Source organism: Lontra canadensis, unplaced genomic scaffold (assembly GCF_010015895.1).
Source record: "Lontra canadensis isolate GAN:19392208 unplaced genomic scaffold, GSC_riverotter_1.0 scaffold2, whole genome shotgun sequence".
Classification (NCBI taxonomy): domain Eukaryota; kingdom Metazoa; phylum Chordata; class Mammalia; order Carnivora; family Mustelidae; genus Lontra; species Lontra canadensis.
Genome location: NW_022630996.1, coordinates 67818478 through 67840852, shown reverse-complemented (window position 1 = coordinate 67840852; position 22375 = coordinate 67818478). Strand labels below are relative to the sequence as shown.

Sequence of the window (22375 nt, the reverse complement as noted above, 5' to 3'; positions counted from 1 at the left end):
GTGCCGGGACTCAGCGGGAGCGTCGTGTTGGCCGGCATCTATCTATCTTGCTTATGGGGGTCGGAAACTTAGCCCTGAGGTGGGGTCGTGGGGCTGTCCACAGTGCTGCTAACTCGCTTTCTCTCACTTGGCCTCTGAGTGTGCAGAGATGCTCTTGGTGGGGTGGGAGGACGCTGAACCCTCGTCGCACCCTGCGCCCTCTGTTCTCTCCAGTCGAGCTTTGAACTCCTTCCCCTGAGACCCGGCACCGGGAGGCACTCTGTGTAATGAAAGAGAGTGTGATTGTCGGAAACCTGGTGAATCCTGTAGTCCTTGTGAGCCAGCGTTTAGCAGATGAACTTTTTTGCGTGTTTGCTCTGATTCCCAACAGTTTAAGTCTTGGGGCTTCCCGGTTTCCGGAATTTTTGCCTTCCACGTTCTTTCACCAGTTTTTGCTAAAAATATCCCCCTAATATAAAAATATTTTTTCCTTCCCACAGTCACCAGCCTAGTTCGTTTAACCCCTGTATTCTCGAAGCAAGATCGGTGCATCAGGCTCCTGGCAGTCCTAAGCAATTCATCTTAGTGTACCGGTATGTGACACTCTTTGTTTGTTTACCTTCCTGATTCTGTTTACCATTTTATTTGCATGGTTTACATTTTATTGCTCCAGGAAGCCTACTGTAAATTAATTCCAGGGACATCATTTTCTTAAGGCGTTTGTAGGTTCTTTTGGAATTATTTAATCTTCGTGGTAGAGAATTCAGAATAATCCTTCCTGAAAAAAAAATTTGGTAGTTTATATTTTCAGTGTACCTTTTGGTGAGTTAAGACTAGTATGGGATTGGTAGTCTCGGTATGAGTTTCCTAGGGTCTACTAAGTAGCAGGGAGGTACACAAGGAATAGGGTATCTTCTCTGTGTATGTGTATTAGATTCTTACTGCTGACAACAATTTATCACATACTTAACAGTTCAAACTATCACAAATTGGTTATCTCACAATTTCTATAGATTGGAGGTCCAGGTAGGTTTAGCTGGATATTCTGCAAAGGATATCACAAAGCTGAAATAAAGTTTTCTGTAGTTCTTGGCCCTTGACTGGAGACTCTGGGAAAGAAGCCTAGGCTAATTAAGGTTGTTGGCAGGATTCATTTTCATGCAGTTTTACAGCTGAGGTTCCCATTTCCTCACTGGGTTCCAGCTGGGGGTTTTTTCAGTTCCATAAGACCACCTGTATCTTGATAGCCAGAGAGTACCTTCAGTCCTTTTCATGCTTTTAATCTCCCTCACTCATCTACAGCCAGCTGCTGGAGAAAGCATTCTGCTCCTGAGGGCTCCAGTGATTAGACCCACTTGGATAATCTATTTAAGGTTAACTGTGCTGTGTAAGACTACATGATCACAAGCATGGAAGTGATGATCTCCCTAAATTCACAGGTTCTGGGGAGTATAAGGGTGGAATCGTGGGAGCCATTCCTAGAAATTTTGCCTAGCATAGTTTGGTTGTCTCAACTAGATTACGCTATTTTTTTTAAATTTTTTTTGTAGGCATTTAAAAATAATCCTAATAACATCTTTTTCTTATTATGATTATCCTCTTTACAGATAAGGAAATTCAGTTAAAGTTAGTTGCCCAGGGGCTCATGGCTAGAGAGCAGGGAGTTGGTATCTACCTATATTTCCATTTGGTCTAAAATTTATATTTATGCGTGGTCAAAATAAAGTGCAGCCAAAGTCACTATATGGGAAGATGCTGAGGAATTATGAGATCTTTGTTGTACCTTATTCTTGGATTATATCCTTTTTTTTTTTTTTTTTAAAGATTTTTATTTATTTGACAGAGATATCACAAGTAGGCAGAGAGGCAGACAGAGAGAGGGGGAAGCAGGCTCCCACAGAGCAGAGAGCCCGACATCCCAGGACTCTAAGATCATGACCTGAGCCAAAGGCAGAAGCTTAAACCACTGAGCCACCCAGGTGCCTCAGATTATGTCTTTCTTTTAGTGGTGTAGGTTACACTCTTTTACCCTAACAAAGAAAGCCCAAAATACAATGACATGAATAAAAGTGTTTTCTCATACATCTATTGGGAGGAGCCTAGGGCTAGTAGGAAGATTCTGTCAGCCTCAATACATGGCTTCCATAAACCGTTCCATGGTGCTGCTTTGGTTGGTCCTACTTGTTAGGCAGTGAGGAGAGAAAGCACAGGGAGAGTAAGTGTAGTTAGTCCTTAATAGGGGCATGACCTGGAGGAAACGCATTACAAAGTAAAGTCATACTGAGCTCCAAGGCATGGTAGGAATGAAAGCTGTGTGGCTTTATACCCTTTTAGAACTCAGGATTCTGTTAAGACAAAAAGGCGAAAATTTATACCGACTGATAACAGTCTGTCACACTCTTGCTTTTGATGATGTTTTATTCCGTAACCTTCTATGAGTGGAATATTTTGTATGGCTTTGCTATTGTAATTTAAAAAGTGGCATTTGAAAGGCAGGTAATTCCTGTTAAAGATCCTTGATTTCTCAATTGCTATTATAGAACTTATTTTTTAAAGGCTTCTTTGAGAAATCTCATTTTCCATTTAACATTTGTATACATTCACATTTTGGGTTAGTTTGAGTTCTTTGAGGAAAATTAATAAATTTGTGATAAATGTTTAAGATTGCTTTGGGATACTTGAAGCTGTTTGTGTAGACCTCAAACCATCTGCATAAGTAGGCTACAGGAACTTGTTATGATTTATGTATTCTGTGATATTCTACAGCTGGTTGAGTCTTATGCTGCTCTTCATACTTTACTCTAGAGACTTCTTTCTTTCCACTCATCATACTTTGCTACACATCTGAATTCTACCTACCCATTTAGACCTACAGGGAGTTTGCTCACAATCTCAGTTAGCTTTAATGTAGGGCAAAGATTTTAATGAAAGAGATGTGGGTTTTGGTTTCTTTATACATAAAATGGAGGGGAATGCCAAAAGGCAGAGATACTAGGAAGATTAGATATTTATCTTCTATCACACCTGATTTACTACTTGGCAACTAGTGGGTGCTCAATAAATCAAAATTATACTAGTTCTACTGATGACTCCTTGAATTCCAGCAATTGGAGTCTGTACTTTTTTTTTTTTTTCCCAATTGATTTTCTCTGACAAGTTTATGAATTCCTTAAGGACTAGGACCAAATTCTGGATATACTGTGATCCCTGAATCATGATTTAGTGAACTTTACTAGCATATATAAGAGTATTTATGAGATTTAAACTATCAGGGCTTTTTTTCCTTTAGTTTTCCTGTTTTGATTGCATCATGGAAAATCAGTTGGCTAAATCAACTGAAGAGCGAACTTTTCAATACCAGGATTCTCTTCCATCTCTGCCTGTTCCTTCCCTTGAAGAATCATTAAAAAAATACCTTGAAGCAGGTATGTTTGTGATCTTCTAGTAAATATTATTAGCAACTTAGAAAACAAAGTATTAGAAGTTGATGAAGTTCTTACTGTTTTTTCCTTTAGGCTCATGATAATTAAAGTATCCTTAAAATGTCCAGAACTTGGAGCGCCTGGGTGGCTCAGTCAGTTGAGTGTCCAACTCTTGATTTTAGCTGAGGTCAGGATCTCAGGATCCTGACACTGAGCCCTCTGTTGGGCTCTGAGCTGGGCATGGAGCCGGCTTGAGATTCTCTCTCTGTCCCCCTCCCCCTCTCTGACCCTCCACCTCCACCCGCTCTTGTTCACTCTCTCTTGAAAAAACAAACAACAACAAAAAGGCATTTAAAAATGTCCAGAACTTTGTTGTATCTCTCAAGTTAATTTTTCCTTAGTTTAAAAAGCCAGATACTACTATTAGGTTTATAATAAAAAGTAGTAGGCCTCTGCCTTAAGCTCTACTTCCCACCCAAATCCCACTCTCTCAGTCAAATATTTTTTCGTTTTTTTTTGTATTCTTTATCTCCAGATTTAAAGTAAACTTTAAACTTACTTTAAACTTGAACTTACTATTAAACAAATAGTAGTTAGGTTTTTTTTTAGTTGTGGATATTATAAATTTGTTCCTAAGAAGATGTGGATTTAGCTCTTTCACACCTTTAACCTTCACACCCAACATATAGGCAATCCAACATATCCATATTTTCCTTTTCATTCTTTCAATATAGTTGTACAAAATCACCATTTGGGATTAAATTAGTATTCACCTGCTTTAATTCCAGGTTTCAGCTGGTTTAAATCTGTATGTACCCGAGTTAATTTACCTGACCATCTAGGGTTTCTTACTAGGCAGCTATCCACGAGAGAACTATTCATTTTACTTCGAATGCCTTGTTATGGCATTCTTTGTTTTGTTTTGCTTATTTTTCCTTTGCCTACTTTACTTTGTATCCATAAGTAATTCACTCTCAAATACTTCAGTATACTGAAAATCCCTGACTACATTATATACTTTATATATATATAACATATAAAAAATGATATATATATATACATATGATCTGTACAAGTATATAGATATGTACCTGTACATTATATACATGAGCTCTTCTCTTGGTTTCATTTCTTGGAGACATCCCTCCTGGGGCCCTCTGCCTTCTTGCTTCAGTTAGTGTTCACTTTCCTTGAGTGGGCTGGACAACTGTTAGCTTGGAGCTTTCCTTCCCCCATCTCTGGCAGTTCTTTTTACCTCTCTCTTCTGTGTTGGATTCCCTGGTTCCTGGCTGTCTTTTTCTTCCTCTTTTTTACTTACTTTTGTGAAGTACATCTTCAGTAGCTACTTGAGACAAAGAGTTTCTGGGAAGGAAAGAATGTAAGACCTTAAATTTTATTCTACCCTCGTACTTGATTTTCTGGCTGAGAATAAAATATTCTGGGTTGGAAATGATTTTTCTTAAGAGTTTTGAAGGTACTGTTTGTTTCTCCTGAGATGTTCCTCCTGAGATGCCATTCTGTTCGGTCCTTTATATGTGACTTGTTTTTTTTTACACTCTAGCTGTATTTGGAAACTTTTTTCTTTATCCCTACCATTCTGAATTTCTTTTTTTTTTCTTTAAAGATTCTATTTATTTATTTGACAGACAGAGATCACAAGTAGTCAGAGAGGCAGGCAGAGAGAGAGAGGAAGAAGCAGGCTCCCCGCGGAGCAGAGAGCCCCATGCGGGGCTCAATCCCAGGACCCTGGGATGGTGACCTGAGCCGAAGGCAGAGGCTTTAACCCGCTGAGCCACCCAAGCACCCCCCCCCCCATTCTGAATGTCTTGATGTCCCTTAGTGTATAGATTTTTTCATTTATTTCTCTGAATATACAGTTGATTCTTTTAAGTTTAAAACATGTTTTCAATTCTAGGAAATTTTCAAAATACCTTTTCTTGGGTAGTTTTCTCCTTCTTTCTTTGCCCTCTCTTTCTGGAACTCCCATTAATTGGATCTGGGGAGCTCTGGACTAAACTTTTTTTTTTTATGAATTTGTTTATTTATTTGACAGCAGAGATCACAAGTAGACAGAGAGGCAGGCAGAGAGAGAGAGGAGGAAGCAGGCTCCCCTAGGAGCAGAGAGCCAGATGTGGGGCTCGATCCCAGGACCCGGGAATTATGACCTGAGCCAAAGGCAGAGGCTTTAACCCACTGAGCCACCCAGGCGCCCTGGACTAAACTTTTTTTTTTTTTTTTTTAATATTTTATTTATTTATTTGACAGAGATAGATCACAAGTAGGCAGAGAGGCAGGCAGAGAGAGAGAGGGAGAAGCAGGCTCCCTGCTGAGCAGAGAGCCCGATGCGGGGCTCGATCCCAGGACCCTGAGATCATGACCCGAGCCGAAGGCAGAGGCTTAACCCTCTGAGCCACCCAGGTGCCCCTGGACTAAACTTTTAATTAGAAAATTATTTCCCTTGTTATTTAGTAGCTTTCCCTTTCTGGTTTGTTTAGTGTTGGGTGTCACCAATCCTGTTTCTGCTCATTCTGCTCTTTGATTCTCATTTGAGAGGCTTTCTTCAAAAATCTGACAATCACTGGTCATTCATTTTTAAGAGTTAGACCCTAAAAAGCTGATTGAGAGCTCTGTGCATGGGTAGGGGCTTGGTGACTACCGGTGGGCCTTTGAGGAACCTTCTTGCAGAGATCTAGCAGTTCGACTGGAGCATGCCCAGATACGTCATACTTCTCTTGGACTGATCGTTTCCCCAGAGAAGAATCCTCTTTTGTTTAGAAGGCATGAACCTAATGTCTAGTCTTTTGTGGGCTAACTAGGGGAAAGAGGCTGGAGGGCTTATTTTTTAATTATAATCTCTCTTTTTTCCAGTATGGGTTAGGATCTATTTATACTGTCTGTCTGGTTCAATTTCTCTAGACTTCTAGATTTCTTCTGGTGTTGGTAGGCATTTGCCTGCCTTTCTAGAATGGAGAAAACATCTACAGGTGTGGGTGTGAATGAGACGGTAGTCTGCTGCTTCTGAATATTTTTAAGCAACCTGTTATCAGTCTCTGTTTGCCCACTTTGGAAGTCCATTTGCCTTGGACTTGGAAGTCCATTTACCTTTCTGGGATTCCACTGCAGCCATTTGCTTGCTTCCTGGTTTGCACTTAACTCTACCTTGTCTCTTCCTACCTTCTACTCTCCAGGCTTTAGATACTTTCACCATTCTACAAATTCAGTTACCATTTTCTCACCTCTTTTCTAATACGTGAAATCTTAGTTAAACTGGTCTGCTGCCCTCTCCTTTCAGATTCTTTGTCCTTATAGATTTATACCTTTTAATTACTGCCATTTTAGTGAGTTTCTAGAAGGATTAGAGATAAATGTATGCATTTAGTTCACTTTGTTTAACTGAAAGTTCTCTGATATTTTTATAATTTCTTCCTTTTTTCCCTCTTTTTCCTCATTTACTTTTATCTGGGAATTCTAGTTTCTTTTTTAAAAATTTACTGTTTATTTGCTATATTTTTATTACTCATGTTGCTTGTACTTTCTCTAAATAGAGCTATTTAAATTGACTTTAAGATAGTACTTTGAAGAGACAAAATAAAACAGAAGGAAGATATTAATGTCCTTTGGTTACTAATTGACTTGTCTGTAGCTTAATTTTCAGAACAGTTGGTTTTCATTTTCATGGACTAGGAAATCTCCCATCCCCTCCCCCACTTTTGGGGAAGGAAACCATTATTGACTATGGGCAGGCTTTATACTTAAATTTACATATGTATTGCATTTACATACATGATGTTCAAGTCTCTGCTTGAAAATTAGTGGAAAGAAGCACTTTGATTTCTCTTATTTATTGCTATACAAGATTTACTTCTCTGTTGGATCAATAGCTAGAGGATAGTCCTGTCTTCATCATTTTAACTGTCATCATCCAGAATGATTTTGAAGTAATTTTTCAGAAAATGGTTATCAGATTACATAGTATCCCCTGTTTAGTTTTTTTTTTATAGCATTTTGCATTGTTGCTTTTCAGTCATTTTCATGTTGTAAATTCTCTTACGGTTTACCGGACCACTGTGATAATTAATGCATATCTTACATAATTGAGTCTCATTATTTGTGTAATAGTGGAGGTGAGTTTGTTTTACTTGATGTCGAAATATTTTAATGCATATTTTTTCTTTATAGTAAAGCCGTTTGCAAATAAAGAAGAATATAAAAAAACTAAAGAAATTGTCCAAAAATTTCGAGATGGTATTGGAAGAAAACTGCACCAGAAATTACTTGAAAGGGCAAAAGGAAAAAGAAATTGGGTATTTATGTTATTGGACTTAGAATTAGAAAATTGATGATGCCTAAAGAATGAAAAATAAAAATGTAAATAGCTTTCATTTTAAAATTATTAGAGTAAGTGTCCTTTCAGCCATTGTTATAGTCATCCAAAAAAATGAATAAATTGTTTAACTCTAGGGAGTTTTGAGTGTTGAGTGTGTGAGCTCCTCTCTTATATGGGGAACCTGTCAAAATACAGATTGCTTGGGACCAGGTATTCTGAATGGGGGCCCAGAAACCCTTATGTTGACAGCTGTCCCATGTGGTTCTGATGGAGGTGTTCTGTAGCCCTTGCTTGTGAGAAAGACTTTGTTCAGGTAATCCTAGTCTGACAAACTCCAGACACCAAAGATACCACATAGGTGGTATACAAATATTTAAACATCATATGAGAGAGAAAGGGCCATTACAAAATTGGAGTGGAGAATGATTATGAGTATTATGTATTTTAGTTAAGTAGATCGAAGGGGAGATGTTAGTATAATAATTACTGAGGCACTAATTTTCTACAGGAAGTCTTTGACTTCTTCAGCTTAATTACCTCTGTAGTATGAACCAGAGGATAAGTTTTTGTAATTAAAAAACATTGCCTTACTCTAGAAATAATGATTGTAGCTATCTTTAAGTTTTAGAAATAGAAAGGAAGCTGATCTTTTCATTAGTCATTGATACCTGTGATGGAATAATGAAATTTTATACTTCCAGATTCCTTTATTCTCAGTCTTGAGACTTGAGTGACTTTATAATTAAATCAGGGTAAAGATAAAGAAGTCTGTAACCTTTTGCTTATTTCTTTTCCTAAATGATTGATTATAACATCACTTCCTTAAAAAATAACTCCACGTAGTTTGATGGGATCTGTTTACCTAAGCATGAAATTCAATTGCAGATTGTAAAAGACGGACACACAAAGCTCTGTCTGTGAAAAATCTAAATTAGTTTTAGGTATACTGAAAAGGTTTTAGATTTCTGATTTAGTATTTCAGTTTTTGCTTGGAAAAGGGTAATTGCAAATGCCTTAATAGTTGTTAAAATTAAATGAGGATTTGTTTTATATTTATTTACCCAAGGTGCTCTGAGAAAACACACCTAAGTACTTAGTTTGGTATTTGTGACTCCAATAAGATCTTTCTGAAAAGGTGCCTTTTCATTGTTTTCTTGTTGCCTGTTTTTGATAGTGTAGTTAAACAGAATAGTATTTAAGATCTGATAGTTCCAAAAAAGGAAGCGATCACAGTAGCATTTTTCAATATCTACGATGATTTAAAACAAGAAAATATCTTTATTTCTTAATTTTTTTTGTTTTGTTTTCAAAACAAACTTACTGAGGTAAAATTTACATATAATAAAATCTGTTACCAGTGTACAATGGGCATGGGTAAGAAAACATGTTTCTAAGTGTTAAAGAGTAAAGAGAAAAGAACAAATACAGCTTTTATTTTTCCCCCTTGCAATTACACATTCAAGTATTCTCAGCATTAGGTTGATGTTCTTATTTTCTTTTAGCTGGAAGAGTGGTGGCTGAATTGTGCCTATCTGGATGTTCGTTTACCATCGCAACTGAATGTCAATTTCGCTGGTCCTGCACCTTATATTGAACACTACTGGCCTCCAAAGGAGGGCACTCAGTTGGAAAGAGGAAGTATAAATCTTTGGCATAACTTGAATTACTGGCAGCTGTTAAGAAAGTAAGGACAGTTCTGTGAATTTAGTAAGAGATTTACTCAAAGTTTGACATGCCAAAATGTTGAGAAGCTTAATTTATTTATTTAGAGGATCGTACAGTTGTGACTACTCGGTTTATAAGTTTTAGAATGACTTGTTGATCAAAATACTTTTTTTGTTTGTTTTAACAGAGAAAAAGTGCCTGTTGATAAATCTGAAAATAGTCCTCTAGATATGAATCAATTCCGAATGTTGTTTTCCACCTGCAGGATTCCAGGAATTACTAGAGATTCAGTTATTAGTTATTTTAGGACTGGTAAGTAGAAAACATGGGTGATTTTTTTGGTAAAGGCATTGGGATTTGGGTAGTTTTGCTGCAGTTTCTACTATGACACTATGGAACATACTCTTTTGAATATTTCTTCACTGAATTTTGACTAATCAGAGGCTTTTTTTGAACCTTTCAGTCATTGTAATTAGTCAGAAATAATTTATGGGAATGGATTTTGTAAACTGCATCTTACATTGTTCTTTGCAAAACCTGATGATTACGTTGTTGTCATTTGAGAGTTGAAATTCTAAAGAGTATTATTAATCAGAGTATTAGGAAGTCTGGAGCATAGGATCTGGATCTATCTATCTCTGTCCTCTTCTTTAAATTCTCTTTTTGAGTGTGCTTATCTGTGCTTATCATGCCCCATTTCTCTTTGTGAGTATGCCCTTCCTTCTACCCCTAATCATATGAGCTGAGAGCCTGATATCAGTCTTCTCGAAGACATATGAGTTCAGATTGACTCATCAAAGTTTTTGTTTTTACTGTCAGCTTAATGGCAAATTCTCCTTGGTGTGCTAGCATATCTTAAAATGGAAAATAGTTGTGTAAGTGCTGTTTTCCAGTTATTTCAGGATCTTTTTCTTTTTTATAAATTTAATAACATAGCTTATGGTGGGGTGCCTGGGTGGCTCTGTGGGTTAAAGCCTCTGCTTTCGGCTCAGGTAGGGATCCCAGGGTCCTGGGATTGAGCCCCTCATTGGGCTCTCTGCTCAGTGGGGAGCCTGCTTCCTCCTTTCTCTCTCTGTCTTCCTCTCTGCCTACTTGTGATCTATCAAATAAATAAATAAAATCTTAAAAAAAATAACATAGCTTATGGTTACTGTGGAATGTAATTATGGTTACTGTGGAATGTAATATTTTTCTTAACTGAAATTTCATTTAAAAGTAAAATTTCTATAGCCAGTTTTGTTTGTAGTGTGGGGAGTATGAGTTTACTTTCATGTATAACTCAACTCATCTTTGTAAACCTCATTAGATGCTTGAGATATTTAATGTCCTCAAGCCCACTCATACTTATCTTGATGTTGCAACTGAAAGGCCTGGTTATTTATGGCATAAAGTTTAATGGCTAAATACGAATGGAAAAGATGAATAGGAGAAAATGGAGAACAACCGTAACAAAGAGAGAAATATACCTATCAATTAGGATCTAATATCAATAGACCTGGTTTTCAGTTTAATCTTTTTCACTTCATAGGTCCTTAGATAAGGTAATCCTTTAAGTTACAGTATGTAAAATTCAGATTCATTAATTTAATAATGTGTCTCTTAATGCAGTCCTTTAAGCTGTTGTGGTTAGTATATTCTTATACTTAAGACCATGTGAAGATATGTAGATAGCTGAGATGTAGACAAAGCTGAGGGAATAACTAAAAAAAAATTATAATTAAATAAATAAAATAATAATATAAAAAATAACTAAAAAAAATAAAAAAATAAAAAATAATATAAAAAATAACAAAAAAATACAGAGTTAGTGATACTGTATAGGGAATTGAGATAATATGAGTAACTGAGTGGCTATTTTAGATTAGATAGTCAGGGAAAACCTCTCAGAGGATCTGAATGATATGATGATCCAGCAGTTTTTTGGCTTTTTATTTTTCTTTTTTTTAAGTTCAGTTTGTTTTATGTGTTGATGAGGGAGTCCCCTGGGCATGAATAACTTGGCATGTTTGAAGGGGAATATGGATGGACCAGAGTAGGCAGGAGGCAGAGGGGACTATTGGAGTGTTGACTAGAGATGAGATCATATAGTACTTTGTAAGCCAACTAAGGTTCTTGGCTTTTTTAAGAATGTGAATAGATAGTGAGTTCTGAGAAAGAAAGTGATGTGATCAGATTTATGTTTTGAAAAGATGATTCTAGGGTTGCCTGGCTTGCTCATTTGTTAAGCATCTGCCTTTGGTTCAGGTCATGATCCTGGGGTCCTGGGATTGAACCCCATATCAGGCTCCCTGCTCAGTGGGGACCTGCCTCTCCCTCTCCTACTCCCCCTGCTTGTGTCCCGATCTCACTGTATCTCTTTTTGTCAACTAAATAAATAAAATCTGTTTTGTTTTGTTTTGTTTTTTTTATGTGTTATGGTGAGTGCTGTAAAGTGTGTAAACCTGGCGATTCACAGACCCGTACGCCTGGGGCTATTAATACATTATATGTTTATAAAAAATTTTTAAAATTATATATATATATTTTTTTTAAAGATGATTCTACCTGCTATTTGAGGATTAAGATTTTTAGGAACAGATCAGGGTAGAAGCAGGGATATCAGTTAGAAAATTGTTTCAGTAATCCAAGAGAGCCATAAAAATGTCTCGTAACTAAGGTGATAGCATGGAGCTGGTAAAAAGTTGCTAGATTCTGGATATATTTTGGATTTGGATTTGGTAGAATTATTCATAGATTGGTTGTGATATGTGAGAGAAAAAGGAGAATCAGAGATGACTTACAGATATTTGGCTTGAGTAATGGGATCTATAGGTGTGTTGGTTCTTGAGGTGGGAAACTTTGGGAGGAAATACTTAGGAAATTAAGAGGTCCCTTAGACTATGTTGAATTTAAGATGCCCTTTAGACATCTGAAGTGGAAATGCAAGTAGGCAGTTAGATATAAAGTTTGGAGTTCAGAAGAGATTTCAGTACTGCACATACATAGGGATTCAGGAATCACCATTAGTAGTCATAAAATACATTTTTAAAGGCATAAGAGTAGCTACAGTTACTTTTGTGACACCTGGAGATGGAGATTATCAGGGGAATCAGTACCAGTACCGAATCTTACCACAATTAAATGGGGCATTTGGTAGTCTGAAGAGGAGAACATAGCAAAAGAGACCAAGGTGGGAAGAAAGGAAGGACAGTGGTCGCCCGGAAGCCAGGAGAAGAAAGTGTTGTATCAAATGCACTAGAGGCCAAATGAGATAATAAAAAAAAAAAGTGACCATTGTATTTATCAACGTGATATGGACTGAGTCTGCCCTGACAAGAGCAGTCTTAGTGGAACTTGGGTATGGAGCTCAGTTGGAGGAGGTGAAAGCAAACCAAGTAAGTAGTGACAACATTTGGAACTAATGCTTACAGAAGAAGCTTTGATGTGCAGTGGGAGGGACTTCATTTATTTAAAAAAAATGAGTGGTATTTAACATAGGAATGACATAGGAGAGAGAGAAAAATAATCTGGCCGGGGAAAGGATAAGCAGCCAAAGTCATTGAAAAGATAAGAACTGAGAGGATCAAGAGCAGAAACAGTGGAGGGTTGGTCTTTGATAGGAGCAAGGATGAGAAGGAATGCAGAAAGTGCATCTGGGTGGAAATAGGGTCAATTTTGTTGTGGGAAGATGGGGAGGTCTATGTAATCTTTGTGTTTTCCTTGGTGAAATGAGAACTGAGGTCATTAGCTGGGGTAGAAGACTTGAGGAGAAAGGAAAAGGTTTAAAATACTAGTCATTTTGGGGGTGCCTGGATGGCTCAGTGGGTTAAAGCCTCTGCTCAGGTCATGATCTCAGGGTTCTGGGATGGAGGCCCGCATCGGGCACTCTGCTCAGTGGGGAGCCTGCTTCCTCCTCTCTCTCTCTGCCTGCCTCTCTGCCTGCTTGTGATCTCTCTCTCTGTCAAATAAATAAAATCTTTTTAAAATAAATAAAAAAAAAATACTAGTCATTTTGGGAGGGTACCTGGCTGGCTCAGTCGGTAAGTATCTGTCTCTTGTGTTTGGGCTCATGTCATGATCTCAGGGTCGTGGGATGAGCCCCAAGTTGGGCTCCACGCTCAGCATGGAGTCTGCTTGAGATTCTCTCTCCCCCCGCCTCTGCCTTTCCCCCAGCTTGCTCTCTCTGTCTCTTTCAAAATAAATAAATAAATATGTAAAATCTAAAAAAAAAAAAAAAAAAAAATTATTTTGGAAAGTGGGAGAAGCAAATGTGCCAGGGGAATGCAGGATAGCTGATCAGTGTTGTGTGCCCATTTGAAATGGTGTGTTTAAGAATTTAAAGTTAGATTAGACTGTGTTTTTTTCTTCAGCAACAATCAGGCAGGCACAGAGCAAGAGAGTGAAAGATTTAAGGGTTTTACAAGGAAGAAATTAAAATCTGGGCCATGGAATCTATCTTTGATACAGAGAAAATTGAAGAGATTATGCATGCAAAGGCAGCATGTAAGGCTCTGGCTAAGAGGATAATGTCATTAAGGAGGCAGTAGATGAGAACTATTTTTATTTTTACTTACCCCATAAGAGACCATTAAGACTAATTCAGTCATGCCTTTTATCCTGTTTTACCTCATTTGCCTGAGCAGTTCAAACCTCTCAGGTCATCTCTTATCTAGATTTAGGGATTTCTGTGTAGCCTAATTTGATCCAAGTTTTCCCACTACTGTGACCCACCCTTCCTCCATTTCCCCGACTCTTCTGCTATACTTTCTGGAGCTCATGGTCAGCAAAATCCTTTATATCCTCAATGTTTTCTCTGGAAGTTCCTGTTTCCTTCTGAAAGGTACTATTACTGAACCTGGTTATTTGAGATCCCTGCATTCCCTCTAACCATCTCAAGTGGGTATATTTTTTTGTCATACTGTGGTACTAGAGGATATATAGGAGATGTTGGTGTCGTTTTTATTTCTGGTGTCCCGTGTCCCATTTTTTTTTCCTTCCTTACAGTTCGAGCTCTTGAAAAAAGGAAAGCTATCAGGTTATGTCACCAGAGCTTATCATTGTCGTAGTGACCTTTTTTCCTTTAATTCTGAACAAAATTTTTTAAATTTAAATTCAATTAAACATATATGGTATTATTAGTTTCTGAGGTAGAATTTAGTATTCCCCCATTGCTTTATCACCAGTCTCACTATCTTTCTTTTCATCACTACTTCATTCACATTCTTTTCTTTCTTTTTTTTTTTTCTTAATTTTTTAAAAGTTTTTATCAATTTATTTGACAGAGAGAGAGAGGGAGAGAGCACAAGCTGGGGAACGGCAGTCAGAGGGAGAGGGAGAAGCAGGCTTCCCTGCTGAGCAGGGAGCCTGATGCAGGGCTCAATCCCAGGGCGCTGGGATCATGACCTGAGCCGAAGGCAGAGGCTTAACCATCCGACTGAGTCATCCAGGTGCCCCCCACATTCTCGTTCTTGATGACTTTAGCTTCTAGTTGTAGATAATCCATGATCTCCTTTCCTTCACTTTTTTCATCCAGTAATCTGTACCATCACTCCTTCTCAGGCAACCACACACCTGTGGTCATGCCATAGAACTTGTTATTATAAGAAACTCATGTCCTCTAACATAGAAATTATAAGCATTTCATTCTGATCTCCACCTTCTCTTCACAACTCACTTCCTTTACTAGTCAACCTTAGCTATGCCTTTGACCATGCTGTGATTTCAGTTGCGTTATGGAATAGTTCTTCACAGTTCCATTCCTCCCTCTTCCACCCCCAATCTGTACTTCTTTCTGTGCTTATTCACTGGAATTAACTCCTTCGTACACATTCAAATCTTTGCCCACTCACTCCTTTCTCACTCTACCCATACCCCATCATGGTTTAATTTTCATTGTCTGCCTTGCCTCTATACATTAAAGATACCTACCCTACCAATTTACTTGGCCTGAGAAAACCAGAAAACCTCTTTTGATTTTCTCAAACCCCAAATGGATCCAGAGCATGAACTTGCCATATTGTTTTGTCATGTTATTCTCTCACTTCCAGAGAGACTATTTCATGCCTTTTTCCTTCCTTATTCTCAGCTAATGGACTCTTCTTCTCAACAAATGTAAAACAGTCTTTCCATCACTAAATCTAGTAGCCTATCTGTTAGGTGGAATGATGCCTCCCCACCCGCCAGAGATGTTCACTTTCTAATCCGTGGAACCTGTTGAATGTTTTAGGTTGCATGGTAAAGGGCAGTAAAGGTTGCAGATGAAATTAAGACTGTTAATCAGTTGATCTAAACATGGGAAGATTATTCTGGATTTTTCATGTGGGTACAGAGTAATCACAGGAGTTGTCATAAGTGAAGAGAGAGGCATAGAGAGAATCAAACTGATGGCAGCAAATTGATGGAAAGTCATGAACCTCCCTTGATGGCTTTGAGATGGAAGAGGCTTGAGTCCTGAGTCCAGGAGTATGGGTAGCCTCTGGAAACTAGAAAAGCGAAGGAAATTCGTTCTCCTCTAGAGCCTCCAAAAGGAACACAGGTATGCTGACACTTTCATTTTAGCCTACTAAGACACATTTCAGACTTATGGTCCCCAGACCTGTTAGGACCTGGTCAGTAAATGACAGAAAAAAAAAAAGGTAGTATTAAATGTAAAAAGATATGGAGGGTTTTGAAGGAGAAGAGAGAAGAAATGTTTTGGAAATAGTCATAAAAGACAAGAAAAATACATGCCTTACCTCCTAGGACTTGAGAAAATAGGATATTAGAGAAGAGTGCTGTCAGGAGATGGTGTTTCTCATAGTTGATGGATTTTGGGAGATAATGTATGCAAAGTATTTACCACAGTTCTTGTACATATCAACCAGTAAATTTCCTTCTGTTGGTAATATATGTCCTCTCTTTTTTTTTCTTAGAGGCAAGAAGCAGAGATCATATAGGAAGCCATTTGTTAAAAGGAATAATAATTGAAAAATGAGGCTAAATCAGAATAGTCTGAGATTTACAGCAAAGCTGTAGTTCTTGGGGAGTAAAGGCATACCCAGAAAATCATAGAATAAGTTATCAGTGGCTTACCAGGTATCATTAGAACCTTAAATAAAACTAGATTTGGCAAAAGCATTGTTGCCACGCAGGCAAAGAGTGCTCTTTCTCAACTGAAAACTATTTTATTTAGAAACCATAGCTAGATATTACTGCAATTTAAATTATCTGTTGAGTGGTCAACATTGAAATAAACCCAAAGAAAAACTAATTCAAATAGCTCTTCTCCAGGATTCCTTGCTACCCTTTCCCCCTCATCTTTGCTGTCCATGAATAAACCAGAGAGCCCTGCAGTAGTTTGGGATTTATACGAGTCTCAGGGTGTACAAATACTTGAAACTCCATGGGTTTTTCATGTTTCACATGGACAGTTTTCAAGAGTGTATATTTATATCATAGTTGAAAGTCCACCTTATTGTTCATATGATATATTTGGTGAGTATATGACGAAGTATTAGAGCAAGGGTTATTTTCTTCTACTGGGTGTAAATACGTAGTTATACTCTTATGTAACTTTGAGAGCTTGAGTTTGTGTTTCTGTTTCTTTTTCCAGAGAATGAAGGCCATTCCCCAACTCACATTGCAGTGCTTTGTCGAGGCCGAGTTTTTGTCTTCGATATAATACATGAAGGGTGTTTGATCACCCCACCAGAGATTTACAGGTTTTCATTCTACTTTCTTGAGCCTTGAGGTGTTAAGCCTTTGCTTGAGTTTAAAAAAATAAATATTCAGAATTGCCTTTTTTATAGGCAAGAGTAAGCTAAAAAGAATAATTTTATGTATGCTGATTTTTCAAAAATATTTTTATTTCATTTTATTTCTAAAAAATTTCTAAAGATTTTATTTATTAGAGAGTGAGTGAGAGAGAAAGCACGAACAGAGGGAGAGGTAGAGGGAGAAGCAGGCTCCCCCCTGAGCAGGAAGCCTGATGCTGGGCTCCATCCTGGACCCTGGGATCATGACCTGAGTCTAAGGCGATGCTTAACCATTTGAGCCACCCAGGCGCCCCTGTCTGCTGTAGCATTTGTTAATCTTTTGACTTTTTCAAGAAAAATCATTGTTAGTCATCTGTTTTTTAGAGCCGCTGCCAGAGCTTGCATTTGCACCAACTGTAAGAAGGTTCCCCTTTCTCTACAACCTCACCAAAATCTGTTGTTTCCTGACTTGTTAATTTTAGCCATTCTGACTGGTGTGAAGTGGTATCTCATTGTGGTTTTGATTTGTATTTCCCTGATGCCGAGTGATGTGGAGCAGTTGTATTTCCCTAATGCTGAGTGATGTGGAACATTTTTCATGCCATGATTAATGGTTTACAGCAACATCAAGCTGAAAGCCCCCTCCTGGGCCAGCTGATTGCCGCTGGCTTCCCCACTCCGATGCCTGGGAGCTCTGCCATACTCAGGCACCCCCAATCTTCCTGTGACCCTGGGGATCCTGAGACCATACTGCCCCAACTAGGATTCCACCTCACTTCGCCACCTGAGCACCTTTCAGGTGGGTGGCCTTCACCAGAACAGACTCTCAGAAGTTCTTATTTTGTGCTCTGCTGCTAGATAATTTTCCAGTAGCTGGAAGCTCCCTCCCCTCCATGGTTTATCTTCCTGTATATCTCCTCAGATTGACTTCTCCGCATCTCCTGCCTTGCAGAAAGTTGTTGCTTTTCTATTTGTAGAATTGCAGCTCTTCTTTCTTTAGAACTCTGGTTGAGTTCAGAGGTGTTCAGAATGATCTGATAGCTATCTAGCTCAATTCCAGGGACCAGACGAAACTAAGGTCTCCTACTCCTCCACCATCTTAGAAAGTCCTCTTTGTTAGCAATTCTTGAAACACATCAGGTTATCTGTAATCTTTGCACGTACTTGTGCTTTCTGTTTGGAATGCCCTTTTCTTATCCACCTTTTGAATAAGCAAGCATTCTTTCTCATGCCTTATGTCTCTATTCACATGTCACCACAAAGTTAACTGTTTGCTGATTTCCCCTTCTTTTTCTGATAATAACCATCCAAATACCTGTGAAGATTTCCTTCCTTTTTAAGGGTGAATAATGTTCCACTGTGTGTGTGTGTGTGTGTGTGTGTGTGTGTGTATCTTTAGTACACTTTGTTTATTCATTCATCTGTCAACAAATAGTTAAGTTGCTTCCACCTCTTGGCTATTGTGAATAATTCTGTGGTGAACATGGGAGTGCAGATGTCTCTTCAAGGTCCTGATCTCAGTTCCTTTGGATATATACCCAGAACTGGGATTGCTGGATCACAAAGTAGTTCTACATTTAATTTCTTGAGTAACATCCATACTGTTTTCTATAGTGGCTGGACCAATTTACACTCCCACCAGCAGTGCACAGGAGTTCTTTTCTCCACATCCTCACCAACACTCATTTCTTATCTTTCTGGTAATAACCATCCAGATAGCTGTGAGATGATATATCGTTGTGGTTTTGATTTATACTTCCCTGATGATTAGTCATGTTTAGTACCTTTGCATGTACTTGCCGACCATTTTTCTGTCTTCTTTGAAGAAATGTCTGTTCAGTTCCTTTGCCTATTTTTAAGTCAGACTGGTTCTTTTTGCTGAGTTATAGGGGTTCCTTAAGTATTTTGGATATTCTTATCAGACATAAATATCAGATATAAATATTCTTATCAGATATATGGCTTGCAAATACTTTCTCATATTCTGTAGGTTGCCTTTTAATTTTGTTTTTAACTATGTGGAAGTTTTTGGATTGATGTAATCTCACTTGTCTGTTTTTACTTGTGTTGTCTGTGCTTTTGTTGTCTTTGTGAAACCTGTGGATTTTTGTCTGATGAAAATGTATTTCTTTGTTGAAGAACTCTGTTATTTACTTGTCATCTGTGTAAAAATCTGATGAAATTCATCAGATTGGCAGAAGCAAGTACTTTGAGAGGAAATAATTTGTCTTCATCTAATAATCTTTACAATGATGATAAGTAGCAACAGCAAATGTGAACATATTTAAAACTGACTGCATAGTACTTCTGTTTTTGGGGTTACACACAAATATTAATCGGATATAGTGTAATTTCTTAAGTATATATGCACATAGTTTTTAGTTAGATAAGATATGCATAATATTTGTAATATTATTTGTCATAATATTTTTCAAGTTCTCTATTGTAAGAGATATTTATTGTAAGGAGTATTGACTTGGACCCTAGAAGTACAAGTACATTTGGAAATATAAGTAATACTAGCCAAACAGTCAGTTTATTTACTTAAGTTGTTGTCAAATGTACTTTTGGGTGAATAGGCCACATACTCAATTATTTTTTTAAAAAATAAGATGGGTATGAAAGATAAATCCATTGCTGTTGAGATCATAATCCCTTTCTTTGGATAATATATGAAAACATAAGTACTGATAAACATTATGACCTATTAAAGGCTAAAACTAGCTAGTGATCGTGCTTATGCTCGTTTTAAATACTCTTTCTTTAATCTTTCCTAAGGCAATTGACATACATTCACAGGAAGTGCCATAGTGAACCTGATGGACCTGGGATAGCAGCATTGACTAGTGAGGAACGAACTCAATGGGCTAAGGTTATATGGTTTTCTTTTGTTGTTGTTCTTTTAAGATTTTATTTATTTATTTATTTATTTAAAGAGAGCTTGAGCAGGGAGAAGGAGAGAGGGACTCCGCGTGGAGCCTGATGCAGGGCTCCATCCCACAGACCTGAGATCATGACATGAGTTGAAATCAAGGGTTGGACATTCAGCCGACTGAGACACCCAGGTGCCCCCCCCTTTGTTTTAATTGAGGTATATTTGACATAAAATTATATTCATTTCAGTGTACAACATGATGATTAGATAGTTGTATATAAATATTACAGAATGATCACAATAAATCTGATTAACATCCATCATCTCATATAATTACAAATATTTTTTCTTGTGATGAGGACTTTTAAGATTCTAGGGGCACCTGGGTGGCTCACGTCATCATCCCAGGGTCCTGGGATTGAGCCCTATGTGGGGCTTCCTGCTCAGAGCAGTGGGGAGTCTGCTTCTACCCCTCCCTTTGTCCCTCCCCTAGCTCATGCTCTCTCTCGTGCTCTTTCTCAAATAATTAAATAAATAGATAGATAGATAAATAAATCTTTTTTTAAAAAGAAGTATTCTGTTAGCAATTTTCAAATATGTAATACAGCATTATTAACTTTACAGACATTCTTCATGTTTTGAAAGTTTGTGTTATGTCACTTCACTTTCACAAAGGACCTACTTTAGTACTTGTTTTTGTCCATTGAAAGAAACCCAGAAAGGATTTTTGCTGTTATGAAAAAAGGCAAAAAGCAAAAATAGTGTTCAGCATGGTTTTGTTTTTTTTTCTGCATGCTCCCTGGAGGAGCATGCGCCTCCCTGGCAGCAACAAGCTCCTTCCCCAGGAGCTGCCCTCAGTATCTCAGCATCAAGCTTTGATCATCAGTGCCCACGAGCATCTGTGCTTTATCTCACTTTATTTGTAAGTCCTCTACCAAAATGTGTCCTATGTTATCAGTAAAGCCTCTAAGAGAGGTCATTTTTTGGGCCCAGGAATGTTCAAACATTTTTCCGTATAAATTAATAGTAATTGCTTTTCTGCTTTTTACCATTTTGACTTAAGAATGCTCTACTTCCAGATAGCAGTTTACACTTTTCTTGATGAACCTTTCCCTAACAAATTATTTTGAGATTTTTCTGGATATAGTTAATTTGTAATATTTAATCACTTTCTCTTTACACATTAGGCACGAGAGTATTTGATTAGTCTTGATCCAGAGAATTTGACTATGTTAGAAAAAATTCAGAGCAGTTTACTGGTATATTCCATAGAGGATAGCAGTCCGCATGTAACACCAGAAGATTATTCTCAGGTACGTTAAGTATCTTGTTTTGCTATTTCTTCTCACAAATTATTCTGGAAGACTCTTGTGTATACCAAAGATGAGAAGCTATCATATATATTTACCAGGTTGGAGCTTATACATAAATAATCCTTCATAAAGGATTGTTATTGTCATTGTTTAGGTAATGTAGATATATCTTGGACATTGTTTAAAGAAGTATGACTGTTGTTTGCATGTACAGAAAATTTGCATAGGACACTGGGCTAAATGAGCTTATGCCAGGGGTGATGTGAGAACCTACCTGTGACCCACACCAGTGTATCTTGACACCTTAGTTGCTGGGGTCTGTCCTAAGAGTTATAGCACTCTTCTAAGTTATTTATTTTAGCATTTAGTTTTATTGACAGACTTAGTGAGTTTAAGAGTGAATGTGGCCTTACTTTGTTTCCCCTCCCCCACCCACTCTGGGTAATATTATCATTTCCTGGGAAATAATAAAAGGTAGTAGTCTTATTTGTAGACGTCTCTTGGTCTTTTGAAAACATTTATATTAAATGATAGAAATAGTACAGAGTTGGAAAATCTTGTAGGTAGAAATAACTTTCTTTTATATAAACTGAACTTTATTTTTTAAGTAGGAGAGTTACCAAACTTCTTGAGGAAGAATATATTCTAATGTAGTACTCTTTGAACTTTCACTGCCAGAATCTAGTTAGCCTTGCGTTTAGATTGTAGTCTACTACATATATACACACACGTAACGGAAGTTTCAGAAAATAGTAATTACTTTTACTATCTGTGATAGAGTCTAATATTTGTATTCTCTCTTTTTTTTTGTAATGAATGTTTACTGTGATATATTAAATCAATTTCATGACTCCCTAACGGGCCAAAGCCTACTGTGTGAGAAACAAGCTTAGTGGATATGAATTCAGTGTAAATTACAATATTATTAAAATATCTTCTTCATAAGTGGACTCTAATGACTAAGCTTACCACAGCTTCTTAGACTATTCAAGCTGCAAAAGCTTTGTCTTTTCTTTTTAAGTTCTCTAAACCCCCATGACTATTGTACTAGCTTTCTGTTTTTCATAGGATTTTTGATATTT

At 37.5% G+C, this 22375-nt stretch overlaps 1 protein-coding gene across 1 annotated transcript in view; it reads left to right on the top strand.

Moving 5' to 3' along the window:
- Window positions 1–498: 498 nt before the first annotated feature.
- The window catches only part of CROT (carnitine O-octanoyltransferase), a 46172-nt gene continuing 24295 nt past the window's right edge, over window positions 499–22375 (top strand). Inside the window, exons 1-8 of the mRNA XM_032876105.1 lie at window positions 499–572; window positions 3269–3404; window positions 7581–7705; window positions 9231–9412; window positions 9581–9705; window positions 16964–17072; window positions 19884–19977; window positions 21168–21293. Of these exons, the coding sequence (XP_032731996.1) occupies window positions 3290–3404; window positions 7581–7705; window positions 9231–9412; window positions 9581–9705; window positions 16964–17072; window positions 19884–19977; window positions 21168–21293 (876 nt within the window). The 5' untranslated portion in view covers window positions 499–572; window positions 3269–3289. The remainder of the gene's footprint in view (window positions 573–3268; window positions 3405–7580; window positions 7706–9230; window positions 9413–9580; window positions 9706–16963; window positions 17073–19883; window positions 19978–21167; window positions 21294–22375) is intronic.